This window comes from Pseudopipra pipra, chromosome 3 (genome assembly GCF_036250125.1).
Source record: "Pseudopipra pipra isolate bDixPip1 chromosome 3, bDixPip1.hap1, whole genome shotgun sequence".
Classification (NCBI taxonomy): Eukaryota; Metazoa; Chordata; class Aves; order Passeriformes; family Pipridae; genus Pseudopipra; species Pseudopipra pipra.
Genome location: NC_087551.1, coordinates 87,473,841 through 87,490,604, shown reverse-complemented (window position 1 = coordinate 87,490,604; position 16,764 = coordinate 87,473,841). Strand labels below are relative to the sequence as shown.

At 36.4% G+C, this 16,764-nt stretch overlaps 1 protein-coding gene and 1 long non-coding RNA gene across 11 annotated transcripts in view; one reads left to right on the top strand and one right to left on the bottom strand.

Moving 5' to 3' along the window:
- The window catches only part of ADGRB3 (adhesion G protein-coupled receptor B3), a 459,919-nt gene that overhangs the window by 346,182 nt on the left and 96,973 nt on the right, over positions 1-16,764 (top strand). For all 10 annotated transcript variants that reach the window (XM_064650227.1, XM_064650228.1, XM_064650224.1 and 7 more), the window contains 3 exons: positions 9,060-9,186; positions 10,827-10,930; positions 14,223-14,325. In XM_064650227.1, coding sequence (XP_064506297.1) covers positions 9,060-9,186; positions 10,827-10,930; positions 14,223-14,325 — 334 coding nt within the window. The remainder of the gene's footprint in view (positions 1-9,059; positions 9,187-10,826; positions 10,931-14,222; positions 14,326-16,764) is intronic.
- Positions 1,019-7,983, bottom strand: LOC135411967 (uncharacterized). Its single transcript, XR_010429407.1, has 2 exons — positions 4,572-7,983; positions 1,019-3,165 (listed from the first exon to the last, which is right to left on the bottom strand). It is a non-coding gene; the product is annotated as an uncharacterized LOC135411967 (long non-coding RNA).

The window sequence follows — 16,764 nt, the reverse complement described above, 5'->3', positions numbered from 1 at the left end:
CATTAACTTAAATGCTAGCCTTAACTAGAAGCTCATCTCTCAGTCATTCTTGACTGTGGCCTTTACTTAGCAGTGAATTGGCTGATACATAAAATGTGGACAGCACATGTATGAAGACCTATACTACAGGTTTTTTGTCCAATAGTTCAATAGTTACAAAGCTCATCCAGGACAGGATGAGACCAAGGCGAGGTCTCATCACTGCAAGATTAAGAACCTTTTCAGCAGGAATGAACCTCCATGCTGTAAGAATGAAATCTCCAGGCTGTAGGGCATTTTGGAGAAAGGAAGCTTCTCTAATTTCCTCTATTCACCATTAATCCTATTCTTTCATATCATAAGTAAATATTGATTGTCTGAAAGGGAAAGACTGCTCTGTTCTACATGTTGTAGTTAAGGTTTTCAGTGAAGAAAAGATACCCAACTGAGGATGTTAAGCATCAGTCACTACAACTCTCACCTCAGAATGGCTAATTATGATGTCTCTGATCTCAGTCAAAAGCCAATAGCAAGCTATATGCCTTTGTCCTACTGAGGTATTTGTATCAAATGTGTTTTTAATGTGTGGGCTGATAACCAATAAAAGATTTGGTGCAGGTTCAGTCAGGATGCTGGCTGATTCACCAAAGAGAGAATAGGGAGATAAGGATTACTCTTATTGAAGCAGTTGTTAATTGGCCAGTCAGGTACACAAGATAACATCTGATCTAACAAAGAGACATCTCTCAGGAAGAAATAGAATACTTATTTTAATTAAAAGGGGTGGTCAGATTATCTCTCGAATAAGAAAGAAATCAATGCATTTGAAGAAAAACAGATTAGATCTGTTTAGGCTCCTGGGAAGGACTTACAAAAAAGGATTCAGTATAAAAAGCAAGTGCCTTACACAAGGAAAAGGACATAACCTGAGTCCTAACATATAGAGAAAATAGAACTCTTTATAAACTGAATGTTTAGGAAATCTTGCATAATAACAACTGGATAAAAGAGGAGACATACTGCTGACATAATCCCCATGTCAGTAGAGCAAATGTAAGTTTATATTGTTCCTCTTTGTTTATTTTTGTCTTATTTTATTTCTCTTTTTTATTATTATTTTTATCTTATACACATTTGTAACTGTGTCCTATTTTTTTTTTATTGATTGTTTGTTTTATCTCAGTCTGGCTTGAGTTAAGTTTGTTTTCAAAGTGCAAGGCGACAGAAAAATGTCTTTACTTCTTTCTTTTAAATTGTACACTGAGATAATTTAACTCCAATTGCCATGACTCCACAGCATGTTCTTCAGAGAACCCACGGGTAACTGTTGTAGGATACACAGTAGGATTGTGTAAGAGCAGCAGGTGGTATCACAAGATACAGGGGAGGAGATGCTGACGACTAGGAGGGTTCTTAGTCATGCAACTAAGATATGAAAGAACAAGTATGAAACCTGAGGATCTTCAGACAGCGTGTAATACGATGTTTGAATGCTCAATCCGCAGAGTAAGTAACACTGAAAGAAGCAGGAACTGAAATGCGGGTACCAATCCCTGTCTTCTTGCAATGTGGCTACAAAATCCATACTTTGCTTTACCTGTGTAGTTCTGCATAATTCTGCTTCAACAAAAAGGGATGAGAGTACTCTCAAATCCGAATGTGCTATAGTTTGGGGTTAGGTCATCCACTGCAAATCTGTACCTATTCAACACCCCTCATGCAGAGCAGGAAATAAAATTCATCTCTTCTATCTCAGAACCATTGAGCTGTTAGATAAAAGGGAGACTCTCCATTGTCCTTCTTTGAGGGGAACCTAACTCCAGATTTTGAAAGGTAGTGTGTGAACATCTAGCTCTGAAGGAGAGCTCAGCTCTCTCATGCGTCACCAGAGCAATGAGTATCATTTCAGTGCCTGACCACTAAACATATTTGCTTCTGCCATTCTCATTTTGTGTCTTAACTTTTTTCCTTCATAATTGGTATCTCTGGAGCCTAATCCAAAGCACACTCTGAGGAGGCTGGACATGTACTGTTTTTAGTTTTATCTGTCTTTTCAATCTAGGATAGCATAGGATGTTGTAACAGTAACACTGGTGGAAGCCCAGCCGCTTTTCTTCCCCTCAGTTTTGTTTCACACTTGTTCCTCTCACTGCTGATTGCAGCTGGCCTTGAAACTTGAACTAACAATACTATGCTTTATTGCCTGTCATTTGAAAGAAATATTAACAATAGCTACAACCGCCACCCAGGCTTTAACATTCTTAATTTCCAGGATAAACTTCTGAGCTCCTAATCTTTCCCAGCCCCTGGTAATATACAATTTACAAAGTTCCTTTTTGCTAGAAGGCCCCGTGAGTAATAGTACAGTGTGAAAGATTTTGTAGGTTGATCAATTGGAAAACACTGCATGACAATTTTTCCTTAGTTCATCATAAATCTACATATTTATTTATAGTCTAAACAAAATAAAATGAAAGATTTTACTGATTTTCTGAGAAGTGTGCTGCATAAGAGTGTAGAAATTTTGTAGAAAATAAAACCTTTTGCTTTCCAGCTAGTCCTCAGAGATCAGAGGGGCTGGGTGCAGCTAGGCTTTATTTCTGCTTATAACCAATTCAGCACTTTAAGCCCAGTGCATTCACTAAAATCCCAGATGCATCAGTAGTATGGGTCTCATTCTCAATCACAGATTCACAAATTGTGTGGTTTACCACTTCAACACCAGAATTTGGTCAAGGTCGATAAGAACTTTCATGAACAGATTCACAAATAATATGGTTTACTGCTTAAACACTGTAAGTGTGATCAAGTTCAATAGGAATTTTCATGAACACAGAATCACAAATAGTATGGTTTACCAATTTGACACAGTAAGTCTGGTTGAGTTCAATAAGAACTTTGCTTCCTGTAGTTTCTAGGAAATCATCTTGGGACTAGATATCCTGGAAGGGAAGTGTGGCCCCTGGTCTGCTCCATTCATTCTGGAGGTCCATGAGGAAAAAAGGCACAGTTCTTATAAATTCTCAACAGACGCCAACATCCTTGTATACAGGAGGAATGCCCAGTACTTCTATGCTGCTTCTCTGAGAGCTTCTACAGGGTCAGACATAGATAAAGCTATGGAAAGTGATTGCTTTCCCTCCAGTTTTTAGTGCACGGATTCTCATCTTTTTAGGAGATTTTTCTCTATAAATTTGAGAAAGGCAGAAGAATGCTGTTGTTCAAATGTTGATTCATTAGGCTTTTTAAAATACAGAAACAGAGCTGAATGATTGTTGCTGTTCAAAAACATGGATGAATCCCATACCTCTAATAATGATAAGTCTGCACGGTAGCAGTATTACAGAGGACCAGTAATCAGGAACTATACAGTAGGAGGCAGGAAACTTATAGTATTTTTTTCACCCTGGTTTTGACTTATAATTTCTTTGGAATTTCCTTCCATTTTACACGTTGATACTTGCAATATCCTATTAGTAGGGCAACTATTGATTACAGCACAGCTCATAGATATTGTGTGATAGATCATGTCCTAAACTGTTTGGAAGGGGAAGTATAAAGAGTAATAAAATATTGCCACAAGCATTAATAATCACTTCCATATATCTCCCCTTTTCATGAATGATTTATATATAGCAGCCAAACAGGTAACCAAGGCAATTTTTGATCCTTCCCATGGACCTTGCTGTGAGTTGTACATTATTAGAAAGTTAGTCTAACAATGCATGCTTGTAACTACAATGACTCTGCTACAAATCCTACTTTTTAGGGTTTAATATCTCATCTGGTTTAAGTCATATTAAAATAAAACTTGGTTTCCACCCCAGATACACATTCGTTTTACAAAAGAATTATTCATATAGGATTTATTTTTGATATAAAGATCAACAAGAACATTAAATTTTCAAAGATTTCTACTTTCTTTGGCAAAAAAAGGAATTCACAGATATGTCATTAAGAACAAATAAACAATTCAATGTCTGAATAGAAAAAGTGGCCTCAGTCTTCAGAAAAATGAAGTTTTCTAGTTGGAGATCCAGTCAAGATATTCATCACCCAGCTTTTTTTTCTGATACCACACAAATTCAGACATCCTTTTTGGGACATTTCAAGTATTTTAGACATGTAGTCATAAGGCAGTTATTTTTTCCAATTTATTTATTTTCATTTCCATTATTTAATACATTGGATTTTCTAAATATGTGAGGGGAAAGAAAGCCTTGGGTCATAATGACATAATATTAATCATATTAACAATTTCAGAGTAAGCAATACTTTTTTAAAATGCAGCTTTATGTTTGACATTATTAAGGAAAGTGTGTTTGCATCCACCTTTTCTTTGTGCTTTTTTTTAAAAATTATGCATACTAACAGTTAGGTCATGTCTCAGATATATGGACATGCACAACTGAAAGGAGACTCCTGCAGTTGAGCCTTCCCTCTGATTTCCTTGGGATTTTAGGTCCAGGTGTAAAGAAGTAAGCAGGTGTTGGAAGGACTTCATCTTCACTAATGTGCCAGCTAGCACATCTGAACAGGCACAGTGATGTCTGTAGTCTGCTACTCATAAGGGCCATGAGCTTCTTTCTTACCTTTTGCTAGGCTAAAAAATTCTGATATCTGCATTTTCCATGTGATTTTCATCATTATATGTCATTATTTACTGAGAATAGAGTTGGAATACTGAAGTCTGTCCTAAAAGAAAAACAGCACCTAGCTGAACAGAAAAAAATTATATAAAAATATACATACTCAAGAATTAAACAGAATTAAAACCATCCCAGCAGAAATTCTTAACTTCTATGTAGTTTGCTTTCACCAAAGCTGTAATTAAATACCTAAAGAACAGCTTGTTGCTGTTAAGTAATGTAACTTAATGATTAAAAAGCTTTCTTATCCTACTTTAACCACAGATATCAATCATCAAAGAAATTACTCAAGTGAGCTACCATCATATATGTATAGCAAGATGATAACTCTTTGCTTCTGATGATCAAAACCCAGGCAACTACTTGGATCACTAGTTGCCAATATGGGAAAAAAGTAGTTAACAGTGTTCCTTCTTCCTTGTCTCACAAAATCTTCCTGAAAAAAAAAAAAATTAAATCTTTAATTTGAAAAACATTTCTTCAAAATAAACTAATAACATAGAAAGAGTACAATATGAGATGAAGTCCTTTATTGAGTGGGTTTGATAACAAAGCCATAACTGATTTTTATATATCAATATGCTAAAGTAAACAAAACAGTGCAATTAGTAAGATATGTTTATTATTAATTTTTTAAACAAATAAACAGTAAATAGCAAACCGTGTCATGAGACCAAGAAAAATACTGCAAAATAAGGGAAACGTAGTTGCTAGAATATCAAATGTGGCCTGATCATCAGTCTTGGCCAGATTGGCAATTGTGTCTGTGAATGAATTTTTTATTCTACAAAAGTACTCCTGTCCTGTAAACTACATTTCCTTTTCAATATCTGAGAAAGTCGTATTATCATTTTCAGTAGTGACCATTATTAATTTATAATGCAATATTGCATGTAACATTGTCAGAGTAAAATCCACATTTTTTCTTCTATATCATACATGATTAAAATTTTATGTATATCATTTGGCTATCATTTTTGTTGCATAGTATATTCCCAATCTTGATTAGAACTAAGAAGTTTATATTAAACTCTGAAAGGTTATTGAAAAGACACCACAACATTCCTCTAGCTGTGAGACTACTCTGAGAAGGACACACATGCAAGTAAATATTGGAGCTGAGGGGTTTTATGATGCATATGCCATATTAGCCACAGAACCAAGAGCCCAAATTACATCCTACTTAGGATTTTTCCCCTACTTCCCCTGCTTCCCTCAGCTGCAGGATGACACAAGATCTGCAATGGTAAATCTATGCTTCTTGGGAATTCCTTTGCTTCTCTCATGGGAATTTTGCCAGGTTGATTAAATCATCCATAGCTCGGTAAAAAAGTACAAAAATTGCCAATAATGGGCATGAACCTTCATCTATATTTGATACATATTTTCAATTCAATTATTTCCCTTGATATAAATAGAACTTGTGTTAATAGTACCTGTCACTCCTTTATAGCTTTCTGCATAACAAGAAAGATCCACAGGAATAATAGGTGCCCTTTTGCATATTCATATGATCACCCTAAATGTTAGACACATAGTCAAAGAAAATCACACCAAAAAGGAATAAAGCTTCTAAATATGAGATAGATTCTGGCTGGCCCAGAAGAGTTGCATTACACGAGGGACCGATCATAAATGGAGGACTTCATAAAAAGTGTAGCATTGAGATGTACTAAGTATAACAGTTTTAACTCAGTATTTCCATTCCTTATTTACTTTATACCTAAACCCAAATACTTACTTTATGTCAACAAGTCAAAATTACCAGCATCTCTGAGCAAATTGGTAATCATGCATTTACTGTTCTGCTGGCATAAGTGTCATGCAACAAATTGCAGTTACCCTTTTCTTCTGGTTCTGCTCATTACTCCATCTCCTTCATGGACTTAGGATAACATTCTGTGGAGCTTCTGTCAGTCATAATTTCAACAGGCTACAAATATATATTTTTAATGAGGTTTTGTGGGGTTTTTTTAAACTGCATCAGTTAGAAAAGAGAGAAAGAACATATTTAATCATTGAATTTTCATCTGCTGCATATTCAAACACAGTGCTGTTAAGCGAGAAATTGAAGTGTATCGCTGAAAAAAATGAACAATAAAATCTAAAAAGTGTCCATATTAGACTGACTCTGCTCCTGCCATGTCAATCATTGCCTTATTGTTGAATCCACTTAAAATACTTTCTTTATTTCAGTGCTAAAATTTTCAGTAATACTGAAAAAATTTTTCAAAATACGTAGTGTATTTATGGCTCAGCTACTGTATGATTAGAATTTTGTATTTGTGCAAGTGACTTGAAGAACAGAATGAGCCCCCCTAAACCTGCTGGATTGCCCATGGTTTATACTAATTTAAATATAGTTATAATTGTAACAGATGTTCTGTTTTAGACTAAACTGGTGTCTGTGATTGTCTACCTTTTATAATTAGAACTTGTCTAATTCTTATGCATTGGACACCATCTGTAAGGATTTAGTTCTAACAGGACATATTCTGCATCCAGTGCTTTTCAGCACAGGCTGAATTCAATTTATTAAATCTTATTCTCAGGATGACTAATACCATTCTTTTGTTTTAAAATACGTCAATTTCTCTTAAGCTATCAATCCGTAATATTTAATCAGCACAGATAAATGCATTTCATTTGGCCTTAACTGTGTGTCACAATAAGAGAAGAGACAGGAACGCTAATAAACTGAATTGTTTAAGTTATCCAGAAGATAATGCTTCCGAATTAGAATATGTAACTATATTTTTCAAAGTGGATGTTGATTTAGCCTATAGCCTTCTGAAAGACAAAATTTGTGAAGGAAAGCTAATAAACCGCTTTAGTGGCTTGAAGAATTGGTGATTTTCTCTCAATTGTTTCCCTCAGTTGCTGTTTGTTTCATTTATTACAGGATTCTGTTTCTAAGACAATAGTGTGTAGGGGTTACATCTGGTGTGTTCAAAAACTAGTGGCACAAAATGCTGAGGTGGCCTGGGGTGAACTGCACTCTGAGATCAGGCTTGGGATAACAAATTGCTTTTGCATGAGGGCCCTGGCATATAGAATCACTTACATAGGTGTGTTGTCAAGGCAGAAGAGGTGAAACAAGGGTGGTCACAGGGACTGGAAATTATTATTCCCCCACCTTGTTTCTTCCCCCCTTCATTTTTCCTTTTTTTCAAGCCAGTTAGTGACCTGAGGTGAAATGGACAGGAATTGACAGCACACAGGCTGCTGCTGGCAGCAGAGTCACTGCAGTTGCTCCTTGGACATGGAAGGAGGAGGAAAAAAGAAGAAAGAAACCTAGTTGTTTTCTAAACATAACACATGTAAAGATAATATGTTTGCTTTAGTGTAAACCAACCCCCTTTTCCCGTAGAAATTATTCTCTCCCCCCCCCCCCCCGGCAGTTCAGGAAAAAGGGGAGATGATTTTTTCTCTCTTCCTCTCCTTCTTCTTGCTCGCACAAAGAAAACGTGGGTTGATACCATTTTTATTGTTCTGCTGGGGTGGGTTTCAGACCTTGTGTTAGCATATTGAATGTCTAATTGAATTCGGGGGCTGTGTTAATCATCTTGTTTTGTTTAAGGGTGGTTGGTGAAAGGTGCCAAAAAATGATTGCTTTGGCTTGGGGTTAGAGTGGTGCTGCCACCCCAAGAAAAAGAATCGAGAAGGGGGAGGGAGCTGGGGAAAGGCGAGTTGACTGAGTGATGTCTGGAGGGCGAACTCGTGTGTCTCTTTGGTGATGTGTGCTGCTGTACTGAAATCCACCCCTCTGCTGGAGCTAAGGCAAGAGTTGGAGGCATCTGATGCTGCCGTTTCCAGGGTGAAATTTCTAAGGCTGGTCGCTAAAAACAACCACCAAAAAAAATCCCAAATCCTCAGCAAAAATAGCAGTCAGAACAGAAGATCCAGCATCTCGCGGTCCAACTGACATAACCCAGACAGACGTTTGAGAACCACATGGTTTTAACCTAGCCACACACACCGGGGAAGGAGGGGGGGGAAGGGACTAAAAAAGACACTGCAACTACCGAACATCACATTTCTTACAAAAGGGCCAGGAACAGAGCCGGTAGGAAAAGGGGAAAAAAAAAAAAAAAAGAGAGAGAGAGAGAGGAAAAGCCTCCCCCTCTTCCCCCATGAGTTTTTCGCAGTGCTCTGGTGAGGCTCGGAGGTGGCTGGCAGCGCAGGGGGCGGCTGCTGGCGCGGCTGGCGGGGCTCGGCGCAGCGCAGCGCGCCCGGCGCTCAGCACCGCGGGGCCGGACAGCTCCGCGCCCCGCCCGGCCCGGCGCTGCCCCACAACAAGTACCGCGCCGCTGTCCGGAACTCCGCCGCTCGCTCCCCGCGCCTGAACTGCATTGTCTCCTCACCGAATCGGCCGTCAGGCGTAATTACCCCCGTTTCCCCCCCACCCCCTCCTCTCTCTCTCCTTTGCAGGAACGACTCTTTGGGAACCTGGTCCACCCAGGGATGTAAAACTGTGCTTACCGATGCATCCCATACGAAATGCTTATGTGATCGTCTCTCTACCTTCGCCATTTTGGCTCAGCAACCTAGAGAAATAGTAAGTAACAAAGGGGGGAAAAAAACCCAGTTTTAATGCAAAAGCCAATGCGGGGGGGGGGGGGGGGGGCTGCGGGGGGAGGGGGAGCTGGTCCATCTTTCCTCTCAGGTATATTGCAGACGTTGCATTGAGGAATTGTTTAATATTGCAGGTAGGCAAATGTTAGTCTCCTGGTGTCTACACTGTCTCAGATAAATGAATTCCAGATTCTGTGATATAACTAATTCCTCATGAAATTTGCATGCTCTCGAACTCCATAAATATTTCAGAGAAAGCCTTATAATTGTGGTGCAAATGTGTAGAAAACTTTTGTATTGAACAATTAAGGGAATGTACAAGGCTTTATTATTGCTCTTGGTAGGAAAACCTTAGATACTGTAGTTAAACAGATTGCAGATCTGCATTGGACATTTTCAGCATAGATTTTCTATGTAGTCTGTTTATATGATATAAGAAAAATAATCAAGTTTTCATGAGAAAGAGGGGACATTAAGTGTATAAGCAGACACTCCCAGTATTACTGAAAGTAAAAATAGCTAAAAAGAAAATATTTGTGAAGTTATCCTGCCTAGGCATAATTTCATTTTCCTGGTTTTGGAAGCGTATAATCAGAATCTTTTTAATAGCAAAGTAAATCAGTTTGGAACAAAGTGGTTGAAATAAAATACTACTTACTGCCTGAGATCTGGCCTAAAAGTACATCTGTCTTATCTCCTATTTGGGTGACAAAAGATATCTTGATAATTGTAATTTACAGTACATCCCCAAAGCTTTAAAAAGCATTTTGGTAAACCAGGCACGATATCCTTTCAAACTTTTAGATCTAAATTTTTTCCATATGTATTAGCAAAACCCATGTCTATTTCAGAACATGAGCACGTAAACCTACACAGGAAAAACCTGATCTGATATCTGAGGATAATAGTTTCTTTTTTAGAAGGGAAAGCTATTTTGTTTTCAAGGTCATTCATTTTTTTTTTCATTTTGTATTAGTACACAGAGTACAAATGAAATAATTCTGATTTTGAGGCTTTTTTTAATGGAAGACTTATGATACTGTTGCCATAGATATCATGCCATTTCTTCTAGGCAATCAGGAGCCCAAGGAAATTAAGCATGTGAGAATAGTGGATTGAAGTCAAAGTTATTAAAAGTCAGAAAGTTTGGTAATTCTGCAACAAGCATGAATCAAATTCTGGGACAAATTACTGGATGATCTTTAATATATTACAGTGAAACCAAGCTGTTTGTTTAATGCACAATCCTAAATATTGCTACTTCTCAAGAGAAATGTATCTTTTAATTAATGTCTACTGGGGAGTCATTTAAACTTGTACTACTGCCATAGTATCCTGTTACATTGTAATATTACTATTTCATTTTTTAAAGTATCATGCAGGTATTACAAGGCATTTTAAAGCTCAAAGGCCTCTGAGGAATGTATTAAGCAGATCTCAGAGTTATGTATGGATCAGTTTTGGAACTAAGTTGATTTCTGCTTCATAAGTAGTATTACTGAAACTGTCTGCGACAATGTGGCTGCTTTTATAATTTTGTGTTTGTTGCTTTTTTTCTTTTAACTTGTTGTTTTAATTGCTGGAGGATGTTTTTTCTTCATGGTTGTCTGTTGTAACCTACAGATCATGGAATCATCTGGTACACCATCAGTGACCTTAATAGTAGGCAGTGGTCTTTCATGCTTGGCTTTGATCACCCTAGCAGTTGTCTATGCAGCATTATGGAGGTATGTGATGGATTAAGAAAGCTAAATGTAAATACATAGTTATATTTAGTTGAATTGAAATTTAGAGAGAGCATTAGATGCAACATTTATTGTTTAGAACATTAAAAAAAATCAAAGCAAAATGTAATGCATGTTTCGATGCCTGAATTTATTGATGTGATTGATCAGTTTTACTGTCTTGGCCTACTGGTGATGTCTAGCCCGTTCTTCTCTTTCCCCTCTTCAGTGTAAATGGTATTGCTCTTGTGGTGGAGTATTCATAGATAAATAACAACAGGATTCTTATATATGATATATTTCATGTGAGGCTTCTGGCCTGTACCTTTAACTGCTTTTTCTCCATTTACATTTTTAAACAAAACTTATAAGTGATAAAATAAACATCAAAGTGGCACATCAGGTATTGAAGATTTATGGAGGTTTAGTCAACTGGTTTTGAATTTAATCAGATCAGTTATAAGTTTGAATAATGACCACAAAATTAAAAAATCTTAAATAGTGAGGTGGTACATTCCGGTAATATTTTGATCCTGATTTTACAATATTAAAATATTATATTGATTTAAAAGTGCAATAAATATTTATGGAGTAAATTAATTTGAGAAGTCGGGAGAAATAGCATGATGTCTTAGTGCAGAAGAAACACAAAATTAAGTTGAAAAGTCATGCAAAGTAATAAATATTTTAAAAAAGTGAACATGGATTCTCATTTAACTTTCTTTCAATAATAATAATAAAAAGGTTCTTATGCAAGTAATAGGGAACATGGGGATAAAATAATAATTTTTAGAGTAATGTAAAATCAACCAATAGAATTCTGCTTGATAATTTTACACTCTTTTCTCTTACACTTTCTTGTGTACCACAGGGACTCATAGGATTAGACATATATATATTAAATAAGAATATCTAGTTACATAAGTCATGATGGAAAGAGTATAAAAAATATCAGCTCTTATCTGTCAAAACTACGAATGAGAATATTTCAGGATATAATTCCCATCTGAAGAACTATAGTGTTATTTTTGCCCTCCTGATATATTTAGCACTTGGATAGAAATACTGTCATGCTCAGTGGAACTGATCTTCTCCATTATTTAAATTAGACATAAGGAAGAAATCTTTTACTTTGAGGCATTGAAACAGGTTGCCCAGAGAAGCTGTGGATGCCCCATTCCTTGAAGTGTTCAAGGCCAGGTTGGATGGAGCTTTGGGCAACCTGGTTTGATGGAATATGTCCCTGCCCATGACAACAGGTTGTAACTAGATAATTTTAAGTTCCCTTCCAACCCAAGCCTTTCTATGATTCTATGATTCCATTAACTTCTAAGCAGAGATAAAATGTTATGTGTTATGGATTTAATGTGGGTTCTGCATCCAAGTTAAGACGGGATAGCTCATATAGATCTCAGTGTTCTGTCAGGGAGATATTTTTAAAGTATTATGACAGCTGAGTGGCATGTCATTTGAATCATTAAAATATGTCTGCAATGTGTTTCTTTAGAGCACATAGTAAACAACCATAGGGAGAAGATAGACACTGAGACTTATATGTACATATACTTGTTTTTATAAATCTAGGGGTAGGGAGAAATCTAATGTTTTGACCCTATGTCTGCATTTATATTTTGGAACACCCACCTTCCCTCTTTAGAAGTGATATGAGTTAGATGTATTCTGATCCATAAAAGGCCTGTATGAGCATTCTTTTATGGTGCATTGATTTGATCCCCCAACTGAAAATTCAAACTGAAAAATAAATTCAGTATCAATCAAATATTCATCTGTCCCTTCCCTTTTCCTTTCCATTCCCTTTTTCTTTTCCTTCCCTTTTCCCTTCCCTTCCCTTCCCTTCCCAAACCTTCCCTTCCCTTCTCTCAATAGTGGGCTGGCAGAAAAACCAAAACCTTCATAACTTAATTCAGTGCTGAAAGCTCCCATTTGCACTGTATTTACTCAAATACTAAGGTCCTTTGTAGTCCATGGATACTCAGTGTTGGGAACTGATAGTTAACAAGTTAGAAAGTTGCAGCATGCTGTCTGTGTGAACAAAGGCATTAGACTTTCTGTATTTGTTTGCCAACACATAGAACTAGCCTTAAGAATGTTGCTATATTTTAAGAAAAGATGTGGACTGTGGTATCAGGGTTGTTATGTCTTTAACTAAAAAAATGTAATCACTTGTATCACTTGATATATCAGCAAAAAGGACTACAGTTAATTTCACATCCAAAACTCAGCCTTTCTTGTGGGTTCAGCAGCCTTTTCTATGACTAGAGTATCAACTATAGGTGTACAGCTCAGGAGGAGACAGCACTATTAACTGAACTCCAGTGAGCAGCATATAGAATAGGTCATAGAATATATAAAGATATGGCATGGTCTTCAGGGGAACTGAGCCTGCTTAACTTTCATTTATTTTAGTAGTCAACATTTACTGTTAACAGCTCTAAAAATCAGGTCAGAAAGGTACTTCATTTGAAACCATGGTCATTCTCATTCTGTTCTGGAGCATATAAAAGCTGTATACGGAAAAAGGCATTTTTAAGGAAATATGTGATAAGCGTATAAGACTTTTTCATCCTAAACATACGTGTAAAATGAATATGATAAGTTTGCAAGAGAGACTGTGATGCTTTCTGCTATAATTTAATCTTTCTGTACAGACATAGCTATTTTTTTGGCATTCAGTCTTATGAAGATATTACAGTACTATTGTTTCTCCCCAAAAATTATTTTGTAAATCTCTTGGAACATCAGGAGCAATGTATTGTTATCTCAATAGTGTGTTTCAAAATGCACTGCCATAGTATCATCAACAAACCTTCACCTTATTTATGCATCATGGACCAAATCTTCTGTTTATGTAAATCACCATATTTTTGCTGAAGATAGTAATTATGAGTGGTCTATGCCAGCTGTGGATATTCCCAGGGATGAGCAGAGAGCATAAAACATTCCTTATATGAATGCATGCAAGCCCGTTACTTATCAGTATGGTGTTAGAACAGTGTTGCCAGCAATTTCTAAAAGAATCGTTGTTTACTTTTAAAATATACCAAGTTGCTAAGAGTAAATTGCAGAATATGTATCAAAATATCACATGTATCAAAATACAACCAATGGTTGTAATGTGATAGGTCTCTGATACTTTCTGAGCACTTGTAAGAGAGGTACTTCTCTTTCATAGTATCTTCAATATTTAATGTAAGAACTGCATCAAAGTTTTGTATAACTTACTAGTTGTTTTCCTTTTAGAAAAGTTGTGCCCTCTCTTTGTTTATTTAAACAGGTACATCAGATCTGAGAGGTCAATAATTCTAATCAATTTCTGCCTGTCTATTATCTCATCAAATATCCTTATCCTGGTTGGACAAACTCAGACACATAACAAGGTATGATGATGGATTGTATTGAATTTGCATTTAAAGATTGATATCTTTGTTTTATTTGTGTTTAGCTTAAAATAATTACATACATTTAGTCCTATACTCATAGGACCCGGTGGTTTTGGTAAAATATTAACAGACAAGGGAAAATATTTACTGTCTTTCATAGTCTTTTTTTCCCTTCCAAAAATCCCTTTTGGTGTTGTTCCCTCTGGATAAGCTGTGTTCTCTGTGGTAGACTTGTGTTTTATAACTAAATTTCAAAGCAAAAAAGTTCAAAGACTCAACATCAAAAGCACAAATTCTGGTTCATTATAATAGTTGTAATAGGATTGTGCTACAGTGTTTTTGTCTTTTTATTAATACACTGGTATTCGAAAGGCAAGTAGGAATTGCTTAGAAGTTAGACCATGTTTCTCGAAAATGTGCAGAAACAGACATCATGACAAGCCATGGAACTGTTAGATCTCTGACTGGTGTAGCTATAAGAAAGTAATAAACCTGCATAACTTACTGATATATTGCTGATTTACTGCTAATCTGTTCTCTGAACGTAGTTGTCATTTGTCCCTGTTCTGTAGAGCAGGATTGCCAGTGTTTTGAGGAATCACTCAATGCATAGTGATGATGGGCAACTTTCAGAAGTAACAATAAATGGTTGCTTAAAAGCAACTATAGCTACAGGATTGTTTGGAATAGAAAATAATATGTAATTGGTTAATTGGACAATATGTGATAGAATGCTGTTAAGTTTTGGAGTAAGCAAGTATTTGTAAAGTTGTTTTTTTCCCACAGTGTTAAACTACTTAATGCACTGCTTAATTTTTTCCAATATTGAATGAAACATATTCATCCACTGCTATAGGATAACTGGTTTTTCTACAACACACCTGTAATTAATAATTTTTTCTTTTCAAATAAGTGCTTAGAAGTTTAGCAAAAAGTCTCATAAATTCAGTGCGAGTTACATAGCTGTACTTTGTAAAACATACCCAAACCAAACATATTTATTTCCAATACATAATTTGACAAAATTATTGAAATTAAGATACCAATATGCTTTTAAAGTTTTGAAAGTATGTAGAGTGTCATGTGAAAAGAAACAGGAAAGAAGAATTTTCTGTCCAACCTGTATTAATTTATTTTTTGTCTATCAGTGTCCTCCTTTCAGGAGATCAAAGCCTTTTAATGTCCAAAAAATTCTGTTAGTGTCTCACATAATGAGACCCTTCATTTATAAGATTCGCTGAGATGGACAGGACATTTGGTACCTTTTTATATAAGGACTGCGCCGAAGAGCGGTAGAAAAACCCCTCAGCAGGTTTCTCCTATGAGTTATTTCACCTAAAAATGGACTCACTGTAACAGTTAATGAAATAACATGTTTATTAGTGCAAATTTGTAACAATTTATGGGGTTTGCTGTGTCTGGAATAGGGTCTAACTGCAAAAAACCCCCACACTTAAACTATGTAGTAATAATAATAATAATAATAATAATAATGCAAAGCATAGGCACACACGCTAAAGCAAAAGCAACTTACAAATAAGTAAGGCAACTTACAAAGAATAAGTAAAGCAAAAACTTAAGCACCCTCCCAAAAGCAAAAGAACTAACAAGGAATAAGTAAAAATTTTAAAATGCTATGGAGCAAAAGTAAAATTAGTATATATGTATAAAGCAATCACTCACCCCACAGTGTCCCGAGAAGGTGCAGGGAGAAAAGGCAGCCTGTCGGTTACCTCCACAGAGTTGCTGGAACTTCTCTCCAATTTTTGCTTATGTCCAATCTCTTTTTATACCTTATACTGTAGGCAGTTTGAGTGTCCATAGTCAATAAACTAATTTTGGGGTAATAGATGAAATAGGCCCAAGGATCCACTTCCTGAGTTCTGGCAGCGAGGATGTTCAGAAAAAAGGCCATGTTATGTCCATATCCCTCCTTTCTTCATCTTAATCCTTTTATCAGTTTCTGGGAATGTCTCCCCAGGTGCAGGGGTTTTTATAGGAAACCATCAGGAGCCTTTTTCTTTCTTTTGTGTGGCCTTATCTATCACCTTACAGTAGCGGTGCAAATGGACAAAATATGGATTTGTAGAAGAAACCCATGTAACTCTCACAGATTTTATTCAGGGGAAAAAATAGTCAGAAATGTGCTAGCAACTTCAGCATACCAGGATGCCGAAGATTAACCCTCCCTGGAATTTCAGCACTGACACGCACAGTCATATATACTATTTTATTATGTATTTCAAGAAAAGATATGGTTCAGTAGCTGAAGGTTCCTGTGTATATTGCCACTGTAGAATCAGAGTTTGAGGGTAGCAGAACAACTGTATTGGGTAACACACTCCCTAGATATGCTGTCAGCCTTTCTCTGATGCTTGACTCAAGGAACTTTGAACCAAAATATGCCCTTAATCCAGTTCCTTCCATTAATCTTAA